Source organism: Lepidothrix coronata, unplaced genomic scaffold, assembly GCF_001604755.1.
Source record: "Lepidothrix coronata isolate B3197 unplaced genomic scaffold, Lepidothrix_coronata-1.0 Scaffold12, whole genome shotgun sequence".
In the NCBI taxonomy this organism is placed as follows: Eukaryota; Metazoa; Chordata; class Aves; order Passeriformes; family Pipridae; genus Lepidothrix; species Lepidothrix coronata.
This window is the reverse complement of record NW_016690192.1, coordinates 2129421-2145991: the sequence shown is the minus strand read 5'-3', so window position 1 is coordinate 2145991 and position 16571 is coordinate 2129421. Positions and strand designations below refer to the sequence as shown.

Here is a 16571-nt window from a genome sequence, read left to right as displayed (position 1 = left end):
CAAGCTGTATAATAATGGTAAAGGGGAGAGAGCCAGATTCTGTGCTGGTTTTAGAAGCTGCCAAGGATGTAGGTGGTGTTTTGGGCAGGAGAACTCTTTTAGCCTAATGCCATCTGGATGCTTTCCTCTGTGCCAGTTGTCGTATGGGCCAAGCCGCCTGTCCTACCTCTACCACATTTCTTGAAGTAGTAATTAGATTAAAAATACAGTCTTTTCCAGTTACCTGATTGGAAACATATCCATGTAGTGCTTTAGAAACCCAAGGAAGCAATCCAAGCTTCTGTCAGAGACTTTATCAGAAGTTTCCTCATCCATGTCCTGAAGCAATCTTTGAGTACTTCTCTCCTTTCAAACCTCCTGACTGTAGGATCTGCTCCAATTTGTTGTCCGATGAACATGATAAATAGAGTTAAAACACACAACAAACCTCCACAAACCCCTGCCCAAGATCTTCTGTTTCATTCTTTTAGTTAGTAACTAGATACCTGTATTTATAAATACAACAATATAGGTTTTCTTCACCTTGATCTCTGCAAGGTGCCTGTATGGTTTGTATTTTTGGGCTGGCAGTTGTGCCATATAGCTAATGGATTTGTTCTGTAGTCCTGTGTAGGAGACCCATAGCTAACTTTTAGTCTGGGATTTATTCCCTGTTTATAAGAATTGAGTTGAGTTAAATTAAGTAACTCATCTATATATTCATTTTACAGTTAATTAAGTAGCTCTACTGATGAATTTGGAGTAATTTTTTTCTCATGCTCGTCTGTATGTATGTAATTTACCATCATTAATGCTATCACAAGGAAAGGAGACAGAAATTCATGAAATTATTTTTTACAGATATTTCTGTAAGGAAAATCATTGGGGTAAACTTGATTTAAACAGGAACAAATTCTGTATCTTCAGTAAACAGGAAGAGACTGACAATCAAGAATGTTTCAGTTTTGGATGTAGTTTGAATGCCTTTTGAATCATGGAGGTTCTTTTAGGAAGAATACATCCTCTATTTGTGCAAAACTCATCCAGCTATCCAACCTTACGTAGCTTATATGGCTTCTTCCTCTGTCTTATACCTAAAACCTCAATACTTATCTCCTTTGGACCTCAGTGTTCTTTGTGTCGTTTTTATACCTCATATCTATTTGTCACATGAGCACCTTGGGGAGGGTTGTCCTTCTAAAGAAGGTCAAATTTGTTTGTCATTAAACTGATTTGAGAAATTAAACTGATATGGGAATCTGAAAAATCTGGGTGTTTTGATACTTGTGCATCATCATCAATAATTTTGGTAATCTGCTGTAGATAGCTATACGTTCTTCAATTGCTTCTCAGCTTTTGTGCATTTTATTTAAATTAATATTACCAATAACAGTGGGAGTTAACAGAGTCTTCCAGATTCTGTGGTGCATTTTTAAGACCAGAAGATATTTAAATGTAGTTTTATTTGTAAACTGAGCAAGTCTGATTGAAAAACAGTTGTGAACATGATGTAGTTTTCACAGTCACAGTGATTATTACACTAGAAGTATTTTCCATGCCTTTTTAAAGTGCTACTAAAACTCACTTAAAGAAACTTTTTTTGTGTGTGGTCACCAGACTTTCAGAGCTGTAGCTGTTCTATAACTATATCTCTTTATAGATATATCAGCTTCACCTGCTGAACAGGTGAAGCTGATGAAATATCTTTTATTACAGATAACAGGATAGGAACATAAGGTGACACAGAGGTGAGCAAGTCCGTGTCAGCTGGTGGAGTTCAAATTCCATTAATACCTTTTTGCATCTGACCAGACACGTGCACACCTTAAACTATTCCATTAAGGCTGAATCACTGCTGCATTACTTCAACAACTCAATCTTAAAAAAAACCCAAACAAAACCAGTTAGACAAAAAAATCAGTCATTAAGCAAATAATTTGGTTATCTTTAAGGATATTTTGTGTTTCAATTGCATTGTGTGTTTAACCAAATGAGAACATATGTTGAATTGTGAACTATTTACTACACTCATGCTTTACAGCAATAAGAGAATATTCAGTCTTTGATATTTAGCAGTCATATTTATGTGTTTAAAACATTTTTCATAAAGGAAAATATTTTAGGTGCTATCTCATCGGTCAAGTTACATTCTATTATTCATAGGACCAAACTGATGTAGAAGAACGAAAAAATATGATTGCACATCAATTACTCAGTAGTCCAAAAAACAAAGAGAGGTTTTAAGGCAACATTCCTTACTCTTACATGTTGACACCAGTGGGATTATATGTTTTGCACTTAAGGGAACATTATGCCTGCTGGTGTTGTGCAATAGTTGGCCAAGTAACAGAAGAGATTCCTCTCCCTGCTGCAGAGCTGTAAATCAAAAATAATCCACGTGGTGGTTTCTCATTTATGGCCATACAGCAGGATTGTGGTTCTGAGAAGGGGAAGTGCAGCAGAAGGAGTGTCTGTGGAGATTCCTAAAGACTCACACCAAGTTCCTTCTGCCTGCAGAAAGAACATTGCAATGTGGTGTTTGATAGATTTCACAAAGTGCAACCTGCAGTCTCCTTTGTATGATTTAAGTTTAAGAAAATTTTTAACTACTAGTGTAAAATTAAACACAAATATTGTGTTGTCTTGAATGTGTGTTTTGCTGTTAGTGCCTGAATTGTTGCTCAGCTGGAAAACTGGGTTGCAGGTAGTAGGTTACTGTGATTTGGGATAGTTATTTTTTTTGTCTTATGACCAACATTATTGCATCAGTATTATTTTATTTTAGTATTTCCCAAATCATTTACATTGTTTCTCATTTTCTCGTTTCTTCATTGTAATTAAGACTAGATGAATAAGAAAGGAAATTGAGAGGGTAAGAATATATAAGAAGATAAAAATAATTAGGAGGACAGGAAAGGAAAGTCTCAGTAAGAAACACCTGCTAGTATCAAGATTTACAATAATGCTACAAAAATGGCATCCTGTCATAAATAGTCATGAGTTTGTCTTACAGACAAACAATTTCATGAGAAGAAAAATTATCAAATATTCAATAATATGCTCTTTTACCTAATTACTTCTTGTATCTTATAATTCTGAAATTAATTAATGATCTTTACGAAGTGCAGAGTGAACTAGTTTTAGGTTAGGGGAATGTTGGGAATTCAGTGTGTAGATTATATTTTTTAATATTTTCTAAAAAAAAAAAAATCTTATAATTGTTTCAGAAAGGCAAGCCATACATTCCCTGCATTTATAGTATAGACAACATGCCTATGGAAACAGGGAGCAGAAGAAACTGGGGGCAGGAGCCTTCCTGCCTGCTACTTTGTAAACATATTAGTTTTCAACCCACATTTTGGTTTAATATACAGCACACACTACAATATTGATGTGTTTAATTTATAATGAAGACTGATGCTGTTTCAGCAGTGATATTGCTTGTTCTGTTTCTGTCAGAACATGTATTAAGCTGTTCAAGGAGCAGTGAAATCTCCAACTGCTACATTAGCTGGACATCATGTCTAATTAATGCCTACTGAAGATTTTTCTGGGTTTCAAATATGGTCTTGAATTAAAAATGCCACTCTGCTGTCTGTCATCCAGCTAATTACATAGAGGTCAAGCTGACCTCTTGTGTATATCAACATTTTCTCTTATTCTTTCGCAGCATGAGGCGTAGCCCCATGAAATTGGCTCATATAATTTAGGTTGAGAAAATATGCTTACAGTCTTAATGAAAAGATAAATTGTGTATGTTTTAAAATGGCATAGATGGGTCTGTACTGCTGCATTTTAGATTTGCCATCTCTTCCATCAAATGTGATTGTTTTGAAGAGATTCATTCAAGCCCTATTCAGGTTATTTTCAACTATGACAGTCCAATCTCTTAATAAAAATTCAAGATTGTTTGTTCTGGTTATCACAGTTCAAAAATAATTTTCGCCTTTGGGATTCTGAATATTTGCAGTATAAATGACATCATTTTACATAAACAAAGAGGTACAATTATTCCATACTATGCTCTGTTTCTGCCAGATGAAGAAGTTAAATTCAGATATATTAAAGTATTTCTGACCATCTGAAAACACTTTAGAGGTGAAGAAATGTGCAGTTACCTTAATATCCTAGTTTGTATTTCTTTAATACTGTTACAGTTTTGTATAAATTTGATCATCCCACAACCCACTTTGAAACACTTTCAGGGCAGCTAAAACTTTGAAAGCCTGCAAACCACCTTAAGAAGCCAAGAGCACAGCACGAGAGGAATTAGCAGATCATTCCTCTACAGTTTTCATAGTGATCACTGTACATACTCTAGTAACTAGACATGCTGCTAGAAGATACACTGTAGGACTCACACATTACAAGTTTTATGCAAAAAAACCCCCATAAATTAACAGATCTCTATGGAAGGAAGGTCAGACAGAGTCAGGCTGTATGATTGTAATGTTCTTTTGTGGCCTTAAAACATACCAGCCTATCTGTAACCCTCTGTCTAGAAAACTTGCAGGTGTATAAAATGTAAAGAGCACATAAAGCATATCCTGGGGTGATTTCTAGTTAAAGGCACGCCTGCAGACGTGACTCCCTAAACCAGCTTGTGCCACTACTCCTGGAAAGTACCCTGAGATTTCTGATAAAAGGTGCCTTCAGTCCAAAGGTCATCCAAGTTTTGTATGATGATCTTCCTCGTTTCTCAGGAGGGATCTCTCAATAATCCAGGTGTGGGAAGATGCTGTTTGGGATCAGGAGGATGGGTGTCGCTGGGCTCTCTGAACCCTGTGCAATGTGAGACAGTCTCTGTTTACCTGTGAGCAGGTTCCCTTATGCTGTGTTCTTTGACCGTAGAACAGTGGCTGTTTTTTAAGCCAGGATTTTGTGTGTTCATGCACATGGTTCCTTTAGTTCTGAAAAACTCAAAATGGTTTAATCCTTCTGACCTTTAGATCCCTGATTCTGTATATACAATACTGGAACTTCTAATCTGCTTTGCCCTGGAATTCCAAAGGGCTGGTAAGTCATTCCATGCTCAGGTATGCAGGAGGCAGGAGTGAGTCATTCCTCTCAACCTCCAGTGCTCATGGGCTGTAGTAACACTTTTCCTAGAACGAGCAGAACAAGTCATACTAAATGCCTGTGTGATGTTTTGGGCTTCCTGTGTGCTCATCCATGGGGTAAACAAGGCTATAAGAAAGGAAAGGATGGACACTTTTTCCAGGGAAACCAGTGGATATGATTAAAATGCTCTTAGGTGTGTTTGCTTTACTAACAATGACATTTGGTGATCATAAGAGATTTATGAAACACAGAGGTCATTGGTGTCTGACTCTGACTGATGTAAGGCCTTTCTATACTGTCTTGCTGCAGCACAGGTTTCAAATTCAACCGTACCAGAACAAGTTGCTTTATCCTCTTACAGAGTGTCTTACAGTGAGGATTTGTACCAAAATGGTTATGCTGCTGCTGTGCTTGCTGCACTGCAGCTAGGCCCAGCCTTCACTAACCGTTTGGCTGGGTTTGATTTGTTAGCAGTCACTTGTCTGTCCAGTGTAGACATAACCTTATGCATTGTCCTTCTAAAGAAACAATAAAAATCACTGAGATCTGGTACCCATTTGTCAAAGTGTCAGTGCTTAGAATCATAGGAAATCCTATTATACTTACAAATATTAGCATGCTAATACTGTTTTATATGTCCTTTTGGTATCAAGTGTCCTGTAATAGAGGATCTTATGACAAAAAAATCAACATATAGCAGTTATTACAGAGCAAGTTACAGATAAACACATTTCCTACAAGAGTATTGGTGTTGAAGTGAAAAGATATAAGATGAAACTGTTACTTTAAGTTCTCACACTTCATTGACCTTTTAACTTTCTTATGTTCTTAACAAGCTTTCCCAAAAACCCAGAAAAGAATCCTACCACTCCTTACACAATACTCAGTGCAGAAGATATTGCAAAAGGTCAGTATTTGTGGGGTCTGTAAGGGAGAGATAGAAAAATGAGATTTCCACTGAGGAACAAATGCAGGAGAGGTACAGTTGGAAAGTCCCCTAATTCCAGAGTTCAGGAGATCTTCCGCCCTAGCCAAGCCCCAGTGAGCTGCTCATGGCTAAACCAGAAAGGCAGTTGGAGGGCATTGTTTTGCAAACCTACCAACAGTTTTTAGTGGCCGTAATTTTTCTCTTGACAGAAAATAAGTATGAAGTCCAGTTTTATGACCCGATGTCAGGTGATGACATTTCAACTCCAGCTTAGAAGCAGAGAGCTGTTTCCTTCTGGGAGCTGTCATTGTAGATTTGTACAAACCTGCAGTACAATCATTTATTGTCAGGAGGCTGACAAGTGCTGTTGTAGTTGTTACAGAGATATCTGAGACTCTGAGCTGGTTGTTTTAACTCAGGTGGTTGGAGGTATCCAGGACAATTTGTCTGTGAGATGCACAGAATGATCAAGAACAACATGACCACACTAATTCAACATTGGTTGTATGAAACTCATTATTATTTTAATTTGCAGAGGCCACAGTGGTTATCATGAGTTATTCTTGCCCTCTGACTGTGGACAGAGTGGTCATGGGTGATAACTGAAAGTCCACCTGTCTCTCAGAGGAGCCAAGTGTGCTGTAAGCACTGCCAGGGCGAAGGTACATAACCACATACCTGGCACTGCCTGCTAAAGTTCCTAAACTGCAAGTGCATCTGCTGCTTCTGCTCAGGAGAGCTCCACAGCAGTATGGAAAGGCTCTCTGGAGCAGTGGACTGCTGCACACTTCACAGTTTGAAGGACAAAATGGTGGGGTTTGTTGTTGTGTGTATTTTCTAACCCAGAGGCTCCAGGAAGGGTCAGGCCCTCGGGAGCGTTCATTTGGCCAGAGCATCCTTATTCCAGAGCCTCACTGCACCTGAGGGTCTAGTCCTGGACTGGATGGGAAACACTTGATGCAATACCCAGCAGAGAGAAAGGGAACAGCAGCAAGAACACATCTGCTCAGCCAGACAGCCTACCGAAAAAATCGTCCTCATAGCAGCTCTCCACATCAAGCCTCTAACTCCAGAGCTGGGTCCCAGGTCCCTGTTTTGCATTTGCCTTCTGTTTGCGGTGAGAACACATCAGCCTGGGTGTAACCTCTCTCCTGAGAGGCCACCAGTCCCTGCCAAGCTGTAGCCATTCTCCTTGTCCTGGAGAGGAGACTGAGAGACTGAGAAAACAACTGCAAGAGCAAAGGGCACACACATGACATCATGGGAGCCGACGGAAACCCTGGACCTCCAAATCCCTACCGAGAGGCCCCCTCCCAAATACTAATGGCCTCAAACACTGCCGTCCCCAGGAGACACAGCTGTAGTTTTACAATCTTCCGGTTTAATTTCCAGGTATTAATTATGGTGGGATAGTGTTCTTATTTTAATCAAAGAAGAAAAATATCAGCCTGGAATTATAAAAGCCTGTGGTGTTTTCTAGGGATTTTACTTAGGAGAGAATAAGTGTTAGGTGGAGTAGAGATGTGACAGTGCATATGTGAATGGTGTGGATATTTTTATGTCTATTCTGTTTGGTTTTTGTATTCTTCCCCTCCATGTCTTCTTTCTTTTGTTGAAAAAATGACTGAGAAGCAGGTCACTAAAGCAGTACTTTTATAAAACCTTTATTAGAGAGGAGGTGGGAAGGAGGGATTCCACATGTTTCATGACAGCTGATGAGCAGTTCAGGATGACTGCCAGCTGAGGAATGACGGGATGCAGAGGTGGGGTATGAGCATGCAACTGAGCTGAGGAGGACGAAAAAAATGCGGTGGTAGAGAATTAAGAACAAAGAAAGAAAACAAAGCATGTTGGGAAACCTTTCCAATCATCAAGTATGACTTCAGGTGATTTTCTCTTATTGTTCCCAATGTGTATTTCAAATTTAAGTTTGTGCCTAATCCATCTTGGGGTGATGTATAAAAATAGGAACATTTTCTTTCTGCTCTCAGTGACTGATGTGTGCTGTGGTAGGGCAGAGCTCAGAGTAGGAGTGAAATATTCAGTGTGTGGGAGTGAGCAGGTACAGGAGGAGCAGGTGAATAAGTGGTGACACGAGTATCGTTTTGAGCCAGTCCATACACCATAATTTCTCACAGGTTTGGAGAACGTGATGCAGTTTGCTCCCCACTCCAGCTTGCTCCTCGTTCTCTTGCTGCCTGTGTTGTCTCAGTCTCTCCTGTCATAAGGATAGCTCATCCCTTTCTTCTGGTTTCCCCCTCCAAGAAGACTCACTGTTCCCCTGAGTACAAACAGTCAGGAGAAGGACATATACAACCAAGAGTTGCCTGGGCAGGCATCTGATTTCCAGTGAGTGGAGGGAGGCAGGAGGCTGAGCCTAGGGCTGCTCCTTGCTGCTGCAGAGCCAGGAGAGGATGCATCAGGTCAGGACATCCTGCTGGGCTCATGCGCCACTTCCTCCTGGGCCCTGTGCCCAAACGTGTTGCAACCAAGCCCAGACCTGGTGCACCTCCTGTTTTGGGACTTCCCCCACCTGTGTCATGACTAGACTGGAGAACCGTAACCGTTCAACATGCTGGAAGCATCTCCAGCAGAAGCAGGGCCAACAGGGAAGGTAAGGGCAGGCCAGGAGCAGGAATGTTGGCCACCGTACCAGGCCGAGGGTTCCAGCTCCGGGTTTTTGCTGCAGCCGCCTCGAGCAGGCTCCGGCTCCAGCGCCCGTGCTCCGCGCCCGGTTTTGCTGGCGGCCGCGCCGCCGTGAGCCGGCGGGGGAGGCTCCGGCTCCGTCCGGCGGGCGGGCGCGGATCCGGTGCCGGGATTTGCCCGGGGCCGGCTGGGGAAGTTGCCGAAGTTGAGCGGCGAGTGGCGGGGCCGCGGCGCGTCCTTCCTGCGGCCCGGCCGGGGGGATGGAACAGCATGGCCGCGCGCCTCTCCCTGGCACAGGTACCGGGATGGGGCTGCGGCCGGGGCGGGGTGGGACCGGCGCGGGGCTGCCCGGGCGGCCCGGGCTTTGTGCGGCCGCCACCGCCCCGCAGCGCTGCCCCGCCGCTGTCAGGTGGCGGCGGGGCGGGGGTGTGTCCGTGTGTGTGGGAGAGGGAGGGAGGGAGAAGGCGAGCGAGGGGCGGCGGGCGGGCAGCCTTGAGCCGCGACCCGGGCGCGCCGCGGGCGGGGAACGAAGTGCCGCCCGGCCGCAGGTGCCTGTGCCCGGGAATAGGGAGACCCGGGCGGGAGCGGCCCTGGGCGGGCACAGCGCGGGGCTGCGGCGGCCGCGGTCCGTCTTTTGTCTCTGTAGGACACGGGGCGCTGGGTGGGAGCGTAGTGAGCCCGTCCCGCCAACCGCGGGTGCGGGCGGTGCTCGAGGGCGACAGCACCGGGCTGAGGTGCCCGTGCCCGTGCCCGTGTCCCTGCCCGTGTCCCTGCCCGCGCCCGGGGCAGCCCCGCGGCCACCGCGCTGCCCTCCCCACACACCGGCACCGGGGACATGGGCAGGTCAGCCCGGGATGGAGAGTCTCGTTCCTTGTAGTCACAGAAACACGTCTCCGAAGATGCTCCTTGGAAGTCATTTTACCGTGTTTTCGGTGTGGGGACACCGCTGTCGCGTACTGCCCGCACAGGTGTCTCACGGTGAAGAGCTTTGCAGGTGATGGCCCTGAAAGTTGGAGGCTCTTGGCAGCGTTTCGTACTCGGGTGATCTCACATCACCTCAATCTTTGTTGATTGCGTTTTTCCCCCCACGGTAATAGAATCGCTTCACGCAGGTTATTCTATACCGTTAGGTCTATGTTTTATTCCCTAGAGCTGCGATAGCTAATGAACTGCACTTTTTGATACTTTTTAATTTCATTTAGCAGTGATATGAGAAATTTTCACTCTTACCTGACATAAGCCTGAGACAGGCCTGTTGGTGCACCCTCCTGCCTTGGGATGCTTCAGTCTGAGAATCAGTTGTGACATTCACAGAAAGTAAAGCTGGTACATAAGCATGAATTGCTTAAGGACATGGAATTTGGCAGCAAGGCTGCTCAATTTGCAGTTACTTATGTAGTTGACTTTTGAGAATATTATCAACCACTTCAAGGAAAGAAAGAAGGATAGTTTGGTTTAAATGTGAGCTTCAAATATGTGGAGAAAATTGTGTCTTTAAGGGTCTAAAGGTACAGAGTTTTGAAGTATAGTAGGTTTTGTGAGAGCTTGCTTTAATATTAAAATTGCTAAGTTAGCCTTGTCTGAGTCTCTTTTTCTACAGTCTTCATGCCAAAGAAAGAAGTTTAAAACATCTGCTTACTGAAGAGGACAGAAGTTTTCACAGAGCAGCAGCCTTCGTTCTGCTGATCTAAAGGCATGGGCTGTTCTGGCTCTTGTTTTGGGGAGAGGAGCAGAGCGTCTGCTCTGGTGTGTTCTACAGCAAGACATTATTGCTTACAGGCTGTGTAATCCTTTCATTGTAGAATTTATTTACTTTTTTGGTCACATGAAAGGGGGACTAAATACGAGTGTGATAATGTTGACAGAAGCAGAAAAATCGGCAGTATCCTTAAAACCATTGTGACTGCAGCTTACATCAGTGGTTAAACTGAGGAAGCTATTTCTGTGTGTTGAGCATTTGTGTAGGGGTTTCTTTTTTTGGTTTGTTTGGTTTTTTCCGTCTTGCATTGCATAAGACTCATCTTAGAAAGTCGAGCAAGCCTAAAGATAATTTTTTTCAACATAGGTTCTAACTTGTGGAATTATCAGGGTTGTGGAAAGTCCTAACAAATGGTGAAGTGTCCTGAATCTGTTGAGATGAGCATGAGGAAGTGAAAATGCCAGCATGGGGGTGGGGAGTGCAGCGATGGCTGCACTGAGATCAGTTACTGACACCAGTAGTAAAAGTGTGCAGAGCAGTATGTTCTGCTGTACATCACAGACAGAGAGTAAGAGGAACATTAACCTGCACTCAGGCTCGCAGTCATGTCTGATTTTCTGTTCCCTTTGCCGTGTTTGGTTTGACAGTGCTTTAGCAGGGCTGGGACGTTGGGTATTTCCAGATGAGACGAGGGTATTTTCGCATGATTTTGCAGCTGCAGTGTCTGAGAGGGCTGCACATCCTTTATTTGAATAGCAAAGCTGTAATTTCACTGATTTGAAACTTTTTGGTGCTAATTGTATTCTGTTGGCTGATAAGTAAAAATGCTTCTGTAGCTGTAGTGAAATCTATTACACCAAGTATGCTTGAACCAGGGTTGCAAACTGAAGGGGATTATCTCCCCCTTCTCTCTCCAATTTATTAGTAATCTGAAGTATCTTTTATCTCCCTGTTTTGAACCCATTTTGCAACATCTTGTTGCCACTTGCGCGTAATGGTCTGAGCATGACTGTGAATTTAATGTGGAACTTCTAAGGGAACTTCTGCCACGTGAATGTTTTGTTGTGGTTGCCTTTAGTTTGGAAACAAGCAAGCACCAGCAATGAGAAGGACCTGTCCTATCTCACAGATTGTCATTTGTTATTGGAAAACTCAAATTAAGCTGGAAGCAATATAAAGAGTTGTATTTTTTGACTTTCCAAGAATGATCTCTGGCCTATTTCATGTGGGGAATTTAGGGAGGAAGAACAGAAAACTGAAGATGCAGAAAATACATGTTGAGAGTGGGGAAGAGATGGTTGTTGAAAGGTGATCTAACACAGACATTCAAAAACTTCTTGTTGCTCTTGAAAATTGAACTCGTGGTTTATTCTGAAAAACTGCCCATGTGTGATTGAAGGGGAAGCTCAGTTCAAGGAAGGACTGTAAAGAAGATACAGGGAGAACAGGAAGATACCTTTTTGTGTTTGTCTTCCTGATGTCATAAAATGCATTTTGTGAGAAATGTGGTAGTGGTCTTAAAGTCGTTGTGGGATGCTTCGGTAGGCAAGACAAAGTCACGTAATATCAATTTGTATCCTAATTAGGTGCAAGTCTCATTTTAAACTTCAGTGTTGTGTTGCAGAGTCCAGAATGCTGTGCTGTGTTGTTGAAGGGAAACATGGGAGTATTACAGCTGAGGCTGAGCTGGATGGATTCCTGTCTCATGCACACGTTGCCAGGATTAACATAAATACTTGCAGTATGAATGGTACCCTCACAGTAATGTACGTGTTATGTACAATGTAGGGCCAAAGATTTTGAGGTCTCTGGCAAACTTCTGATTTCTTTTTTTTAAGGGATCAACAAAATGATCAAATTAAGATATTAGTTTATTCTTTTCAGTGGAGTGAGGGACCTGTCATTCCTCTCTCTGTCCTGCACAAAAGATGAAGAAACCTGAGTATGCATGTGTGTGCTTAAACCTGCACGTAGAGGAGGCTGACTGCTCCTGACGCAGATAGAACTTAATTTTTTCTGATTGGTATCGCATCCACCATGTTGGAGAGTGGCTGCATCTGAAAAGGCAGTGGAGCTACTCTTTCATGTTCTACAGGCTTTGTTCAGTACTGATTAGAAGATGGTGGAGATCTTCTGTAGCAATTTGAAAATTAAATGGAACCATTTCTAATTATGCAGTGACAGACATCTCTGCAGAGATAAGCCAGCAGTCCTTGTTCATGCTTCAGCTGTTCAATGGGAAGGAAAGTGCTGAATTTTGAAATACACAGGAGTATTTAATATAAATTTATAGTAAATATTTTCTTATTTTTACCTTTGTTATTGCTGTAGAAGATGTTCTTGGTTATATAATTGGAAGTGCTAGAAGGCTTTACCATGACATTGGAAAGGGCATTGTGAGGAAACCAGCTTGCCTTGAACTTACCTGTTTTTTGACTGGCTGACTACATGGAAAACATTTATGGCCAGATTGTGTTGTTTGTCCTGGAAACTCTTAAAATGAGTCCTAGAGCTTTGCATCATGATGCAATACTGTATTTTGGATTTTAATCAAGATAGAATAGCTTGTTTCTCCCCATCTATCTCTTTGGGGTCGGAAGGGAAAGTTGTTCTTGTTTTTCTCAGTGGAAAACTTTCGTTTGTCAGTTTGCTTTTAAACTTTTCTGTGGAAGGAAGGTTGTGGCTGGATGGGGTGGACAGGCTGGTAATAGTATCTTATTACAGCTAAATGCAAGTGTGCCGGAGGGATGAAAACATGGGGATAGAAAAGCTTGATTGACAACAGAAGATGAAAAAGACGGGTGTCCCTGAAGGTGTTTTTTATTTCCTAGGTTAGCATTCTAAAGTTCATCGGTTTGTGTCAAAGGTTGTAATTACTACAACACACGTTACCCTTATGAAGCGATCAACTTTGAAATGGAGTCATAATAATGTCTTGCTATTTTTATATGCTGTGGAATCTGACCTTTCCTCCCTCCCTTCTTTTTTGCATATACAACAACTTGAATTTACTCTGCAATTGGTTGTTACAAACCCCATAGTAAGAATTTTGCCAGGTAAATTCTATGGCAGCACTTGGAAAAAAGGTGTTGAACGATATTTTTCTTCTTATCTCAGAAGAATATCCTAGACTATGTTTGCATCTGTTGGTTTATTGTGGGTTGTGTTTTGAAGGAAAAACAAGTCTATTACTAGTAAAATAGTCTGGGAAGCCTTTTTACTACTATTATTCTATGCAGCATCACAGGAAATTCCAGTTACTGCAGTGATACTGATGTTAAAATTAATATTGTAAAAAGTAATGAAATAAGTAAGAATTATTGGCTCATACTCTTAAGTACTGAGTGGAAAGATTATTTTGCACTTAATGTTTTCATTGCAGGACTTCAACACGGTGTTTCCTGTCCAGGAGTGACAGCGATCAGTTTGGCTGTAGTAATGAAACATTTGGCTGAACAAAGGGTGATATTGAGCAAGAGGGATGATGCACAAGAATTGATGGTTCCAGTGTGTGCACTGGCCAGCTCCGTTCTAGTTTTCTGCTCAGAGCTTTAATTTTGTGCTTAGACTTTTACATTCTAACAAATAGTACTTAGTCAAATACCTGAATGTTAGAGAGAACTACCCCTCTAGGTTGCTGTGCAAGGTGTAGCTGAGTTGGTAATTACAGCATGGGAGGTTTAGGTGAGAAGAGACAGCATGCTTTGGAGTGCTGAAGAGCAGTTGGAAGTTGTTTATTGTATTGGTGTTGTGGTAGTCTGAGGGCTGTCAAAACTTGAATATATTTTGTCAGGCTATTTTTAAGGGCTGTGTAAATGCATGCTTAGTTGTTGGCTGAAATAATAAAAGTCTTTGGGTACCAGAGCAAAGTCAGAGCAAGGTTAAGCTATAAAAATGGAGGTATTGCAGTGAATACCAATGATGGTTTCCCAGCATATGTAATTTTTCTTGTCTGCCTACACGAGAGGTATTTCCCACCCACCCCCCAATAAACAAATAAACCCTCACCAGTTGTGTGTCCCTGTTGTCAGGCTTTCAGCTCCTCCCCATACCAAAAAGAAAAACCAAAAAAAACCAAACAAAAACCCCCCCAGAAAAATCAGAAACTGAGTGTCTCTGGAGCAGTGTGCTTGCTGAATAAGCAGATAGCAAGGTCTGAATGGAAGTTCTCCTGCTATTTCTAGCTATCCTGTATAGTTTGTCTTTCAGGATGTTCTGGTGATACTGCACACATTCTGTGGTTGATCAGTATTGCACTACACCTCTGATTTCTGCCAAACTTCCTCTTGTAATAATCTTTGAACACCTCTGAAGGTATAAGTACTTAGCCAAAAGGGCAACTGTATTTGCTGTTGCTGTAGGAAAATGTATGTCGTTTTATTTAACTGTTCACCATTTATACAGACTGGTTTTGGATGATGTTTGAAGTTATGTGCTTTGGGCTTTTTTTAGTGTGTATTGTGTAATTAACTTGTATTATGCTCGGTTGTTCACAACTGACTTTGTCAGGGCAACACGTTGTGGTAATTCTAGGGTTATCCTCTGCATAAATGCACCCAGTCATGCAGCTGTGGTTTAGGCAGCATGCACTTCATGAAAATAGTATCTGATTTTGTGCCTGATTTTATGCTGGGGAAGAGAGGTAACCCTAACAGTTCATTTCTTGGGAATCCCCTGGGCAAGGGTATTTGGTGTAGGCCAAGATATGTAGGTTTGCATTGTTTCAGGCCTTAGGCTTTTTTAGAGTTTCTAAGAATGATTTAAAAATAAATTCATAAAGAAAGAGACTTTTCCAAAGAAGCTGTATTATGCTTGTCCACTTAAGTTTAGGTGAGCACTGAATGCCTGGTGGATGGCAGTGGAATGCAGGCAGAAGCTGTCCCTGACAAGAGTTCAATTTACAAAAACCAATGTTAAAATATTACTGTCTTTTACTGTGGGCCTGTTGCTGTGGATTTAGAATCCAGGGTTTAATTTAGATAACTGAAAATTTTACCGACTGGTTGCATATGACACTAAATTCTCCACTGATGCAGTGGAGAGCAAAATAAAATTATTGTACTCTAATATTAGAGAGCACTTCCTAGCCTGAGTTGTTTCAGGTTTCTACTTTTGCCTGTGGGCAATGTTGCCCAAGAGTTCCTGTTTCACAGAGCCTCACCTGGTGACCTGGTGATGGTAATCTGAGCTGGGCTGGTGTCACTGCAAAACAAGAAGTCAGTCTTCTAAAAGTTACAGCGTGAAGAGTTGTGGTAGTCCTCATCATTTTACAGAATAGATAGAGTTATATAAAACCTTAAAGCTTCTTTGAAGACCAGTAGAAAGTGTTTTATATCTTTATTTGCCCAGGGAGAGGGGAGTTGAAATGTGGATCTTCAGGGTTAATTTTCTCTCTCATCTCTTTTACAGCTATCGAGTGCAAATCCCGTGTATGAGAAATTCTATCGACAGGTATGTATGTTCTGGTTGACAGAACAAACCTCATTTTGATTTTAAAGAATTGATATTCTTTTGCTATGCACTCAGGCTGGCCAACAGTGTGTGAACAATAAAAGTTCAAGGAGCACTATTCTGCTTTAAAATATAATTTTATAGTAACTAACTTAGGCCTGAGCTATATTGGTATAAATTTAATATTGGTTGTAAGATGACTTATTCAATTTGCCAGGCAACTGCCAAGTGTTATGACACACATCACTTTACAGTTCTAACAGACTGTGAGCTCTTGGAATGGAGTAAATTCTGAAAGTGCTGTATGGATAATGTTCTTTGTTCCTTTTTTCAAGTGAAGCTGCATTTCTTGTGTTTGTAGTGCAGCATCATGGAAGACTTGCATCTGTCTTGGAGTATCCCCAGAGGTGCTGACAGGATATTGTAAGGAGTGAAATTTGGATAGAAGGCCACTGAATGCAAAAAGAATGCCCATAGTTCTTGCAGCTTCACTCAACAGATACAAATATTTTGGCTTTATAATGGAAAAATAAAAATATATAGAAATAAAATATAATATAATTTGTATTTATCACCTGTCTTTTATATTTTGGCCCTGCAATACTAAGGTGTCTTAATTCCTATAAAAACATTAAAAAAACCCCAAGCTGTTTGACCCACTTTGTAATAGCAATATTTTTTATCATGTGTGTAATGTGCTTTATTGTACAAATACGATATAAAAAATTTCAAGGAAATGTAAACTACATGACTGGATGAAACAATTCAAAATAGGTGTTTTTTTTTAATTGATCTAATGAATAATCA

At 41.6% G+C, this 16571-nt stretch overlaps 1 protein-coding gene across 8 annotated transcripts in view; it reads left to right on the top strand.

The window, feature by feature from the left end:
- Positions 1-16571, top strand: part of EPS15 (epidermal growth factor receptor pathway substrate 15) — a 69867-nt gene that overhangs the window by 12530 nt on the left and 40766 nt on the right. For 6 of the 8 annotated variants that reach the window (XR_001873214.1, XM_017805384.1, XM_017805388.1 and 3 more), the window contains one exon: positions 15723-15764. Coding sequence is in view for 7 of the 8 variants with exons in the window: in XM_017805384.1 (XP_017660873.1) it covers positions 15723-15764 (42 nt within the window). In the remaining variant the exon portion in view is untranslated. Of the gene's footprint in view, positions 1-8525; positions 8583-8780; positions 8912-15722; positions 15765-16571 lie in introns of those variants that run through there. The other 2 variants (XM_017805386.1, XM_017805387.1) reach the window with 2 other exon arrangements.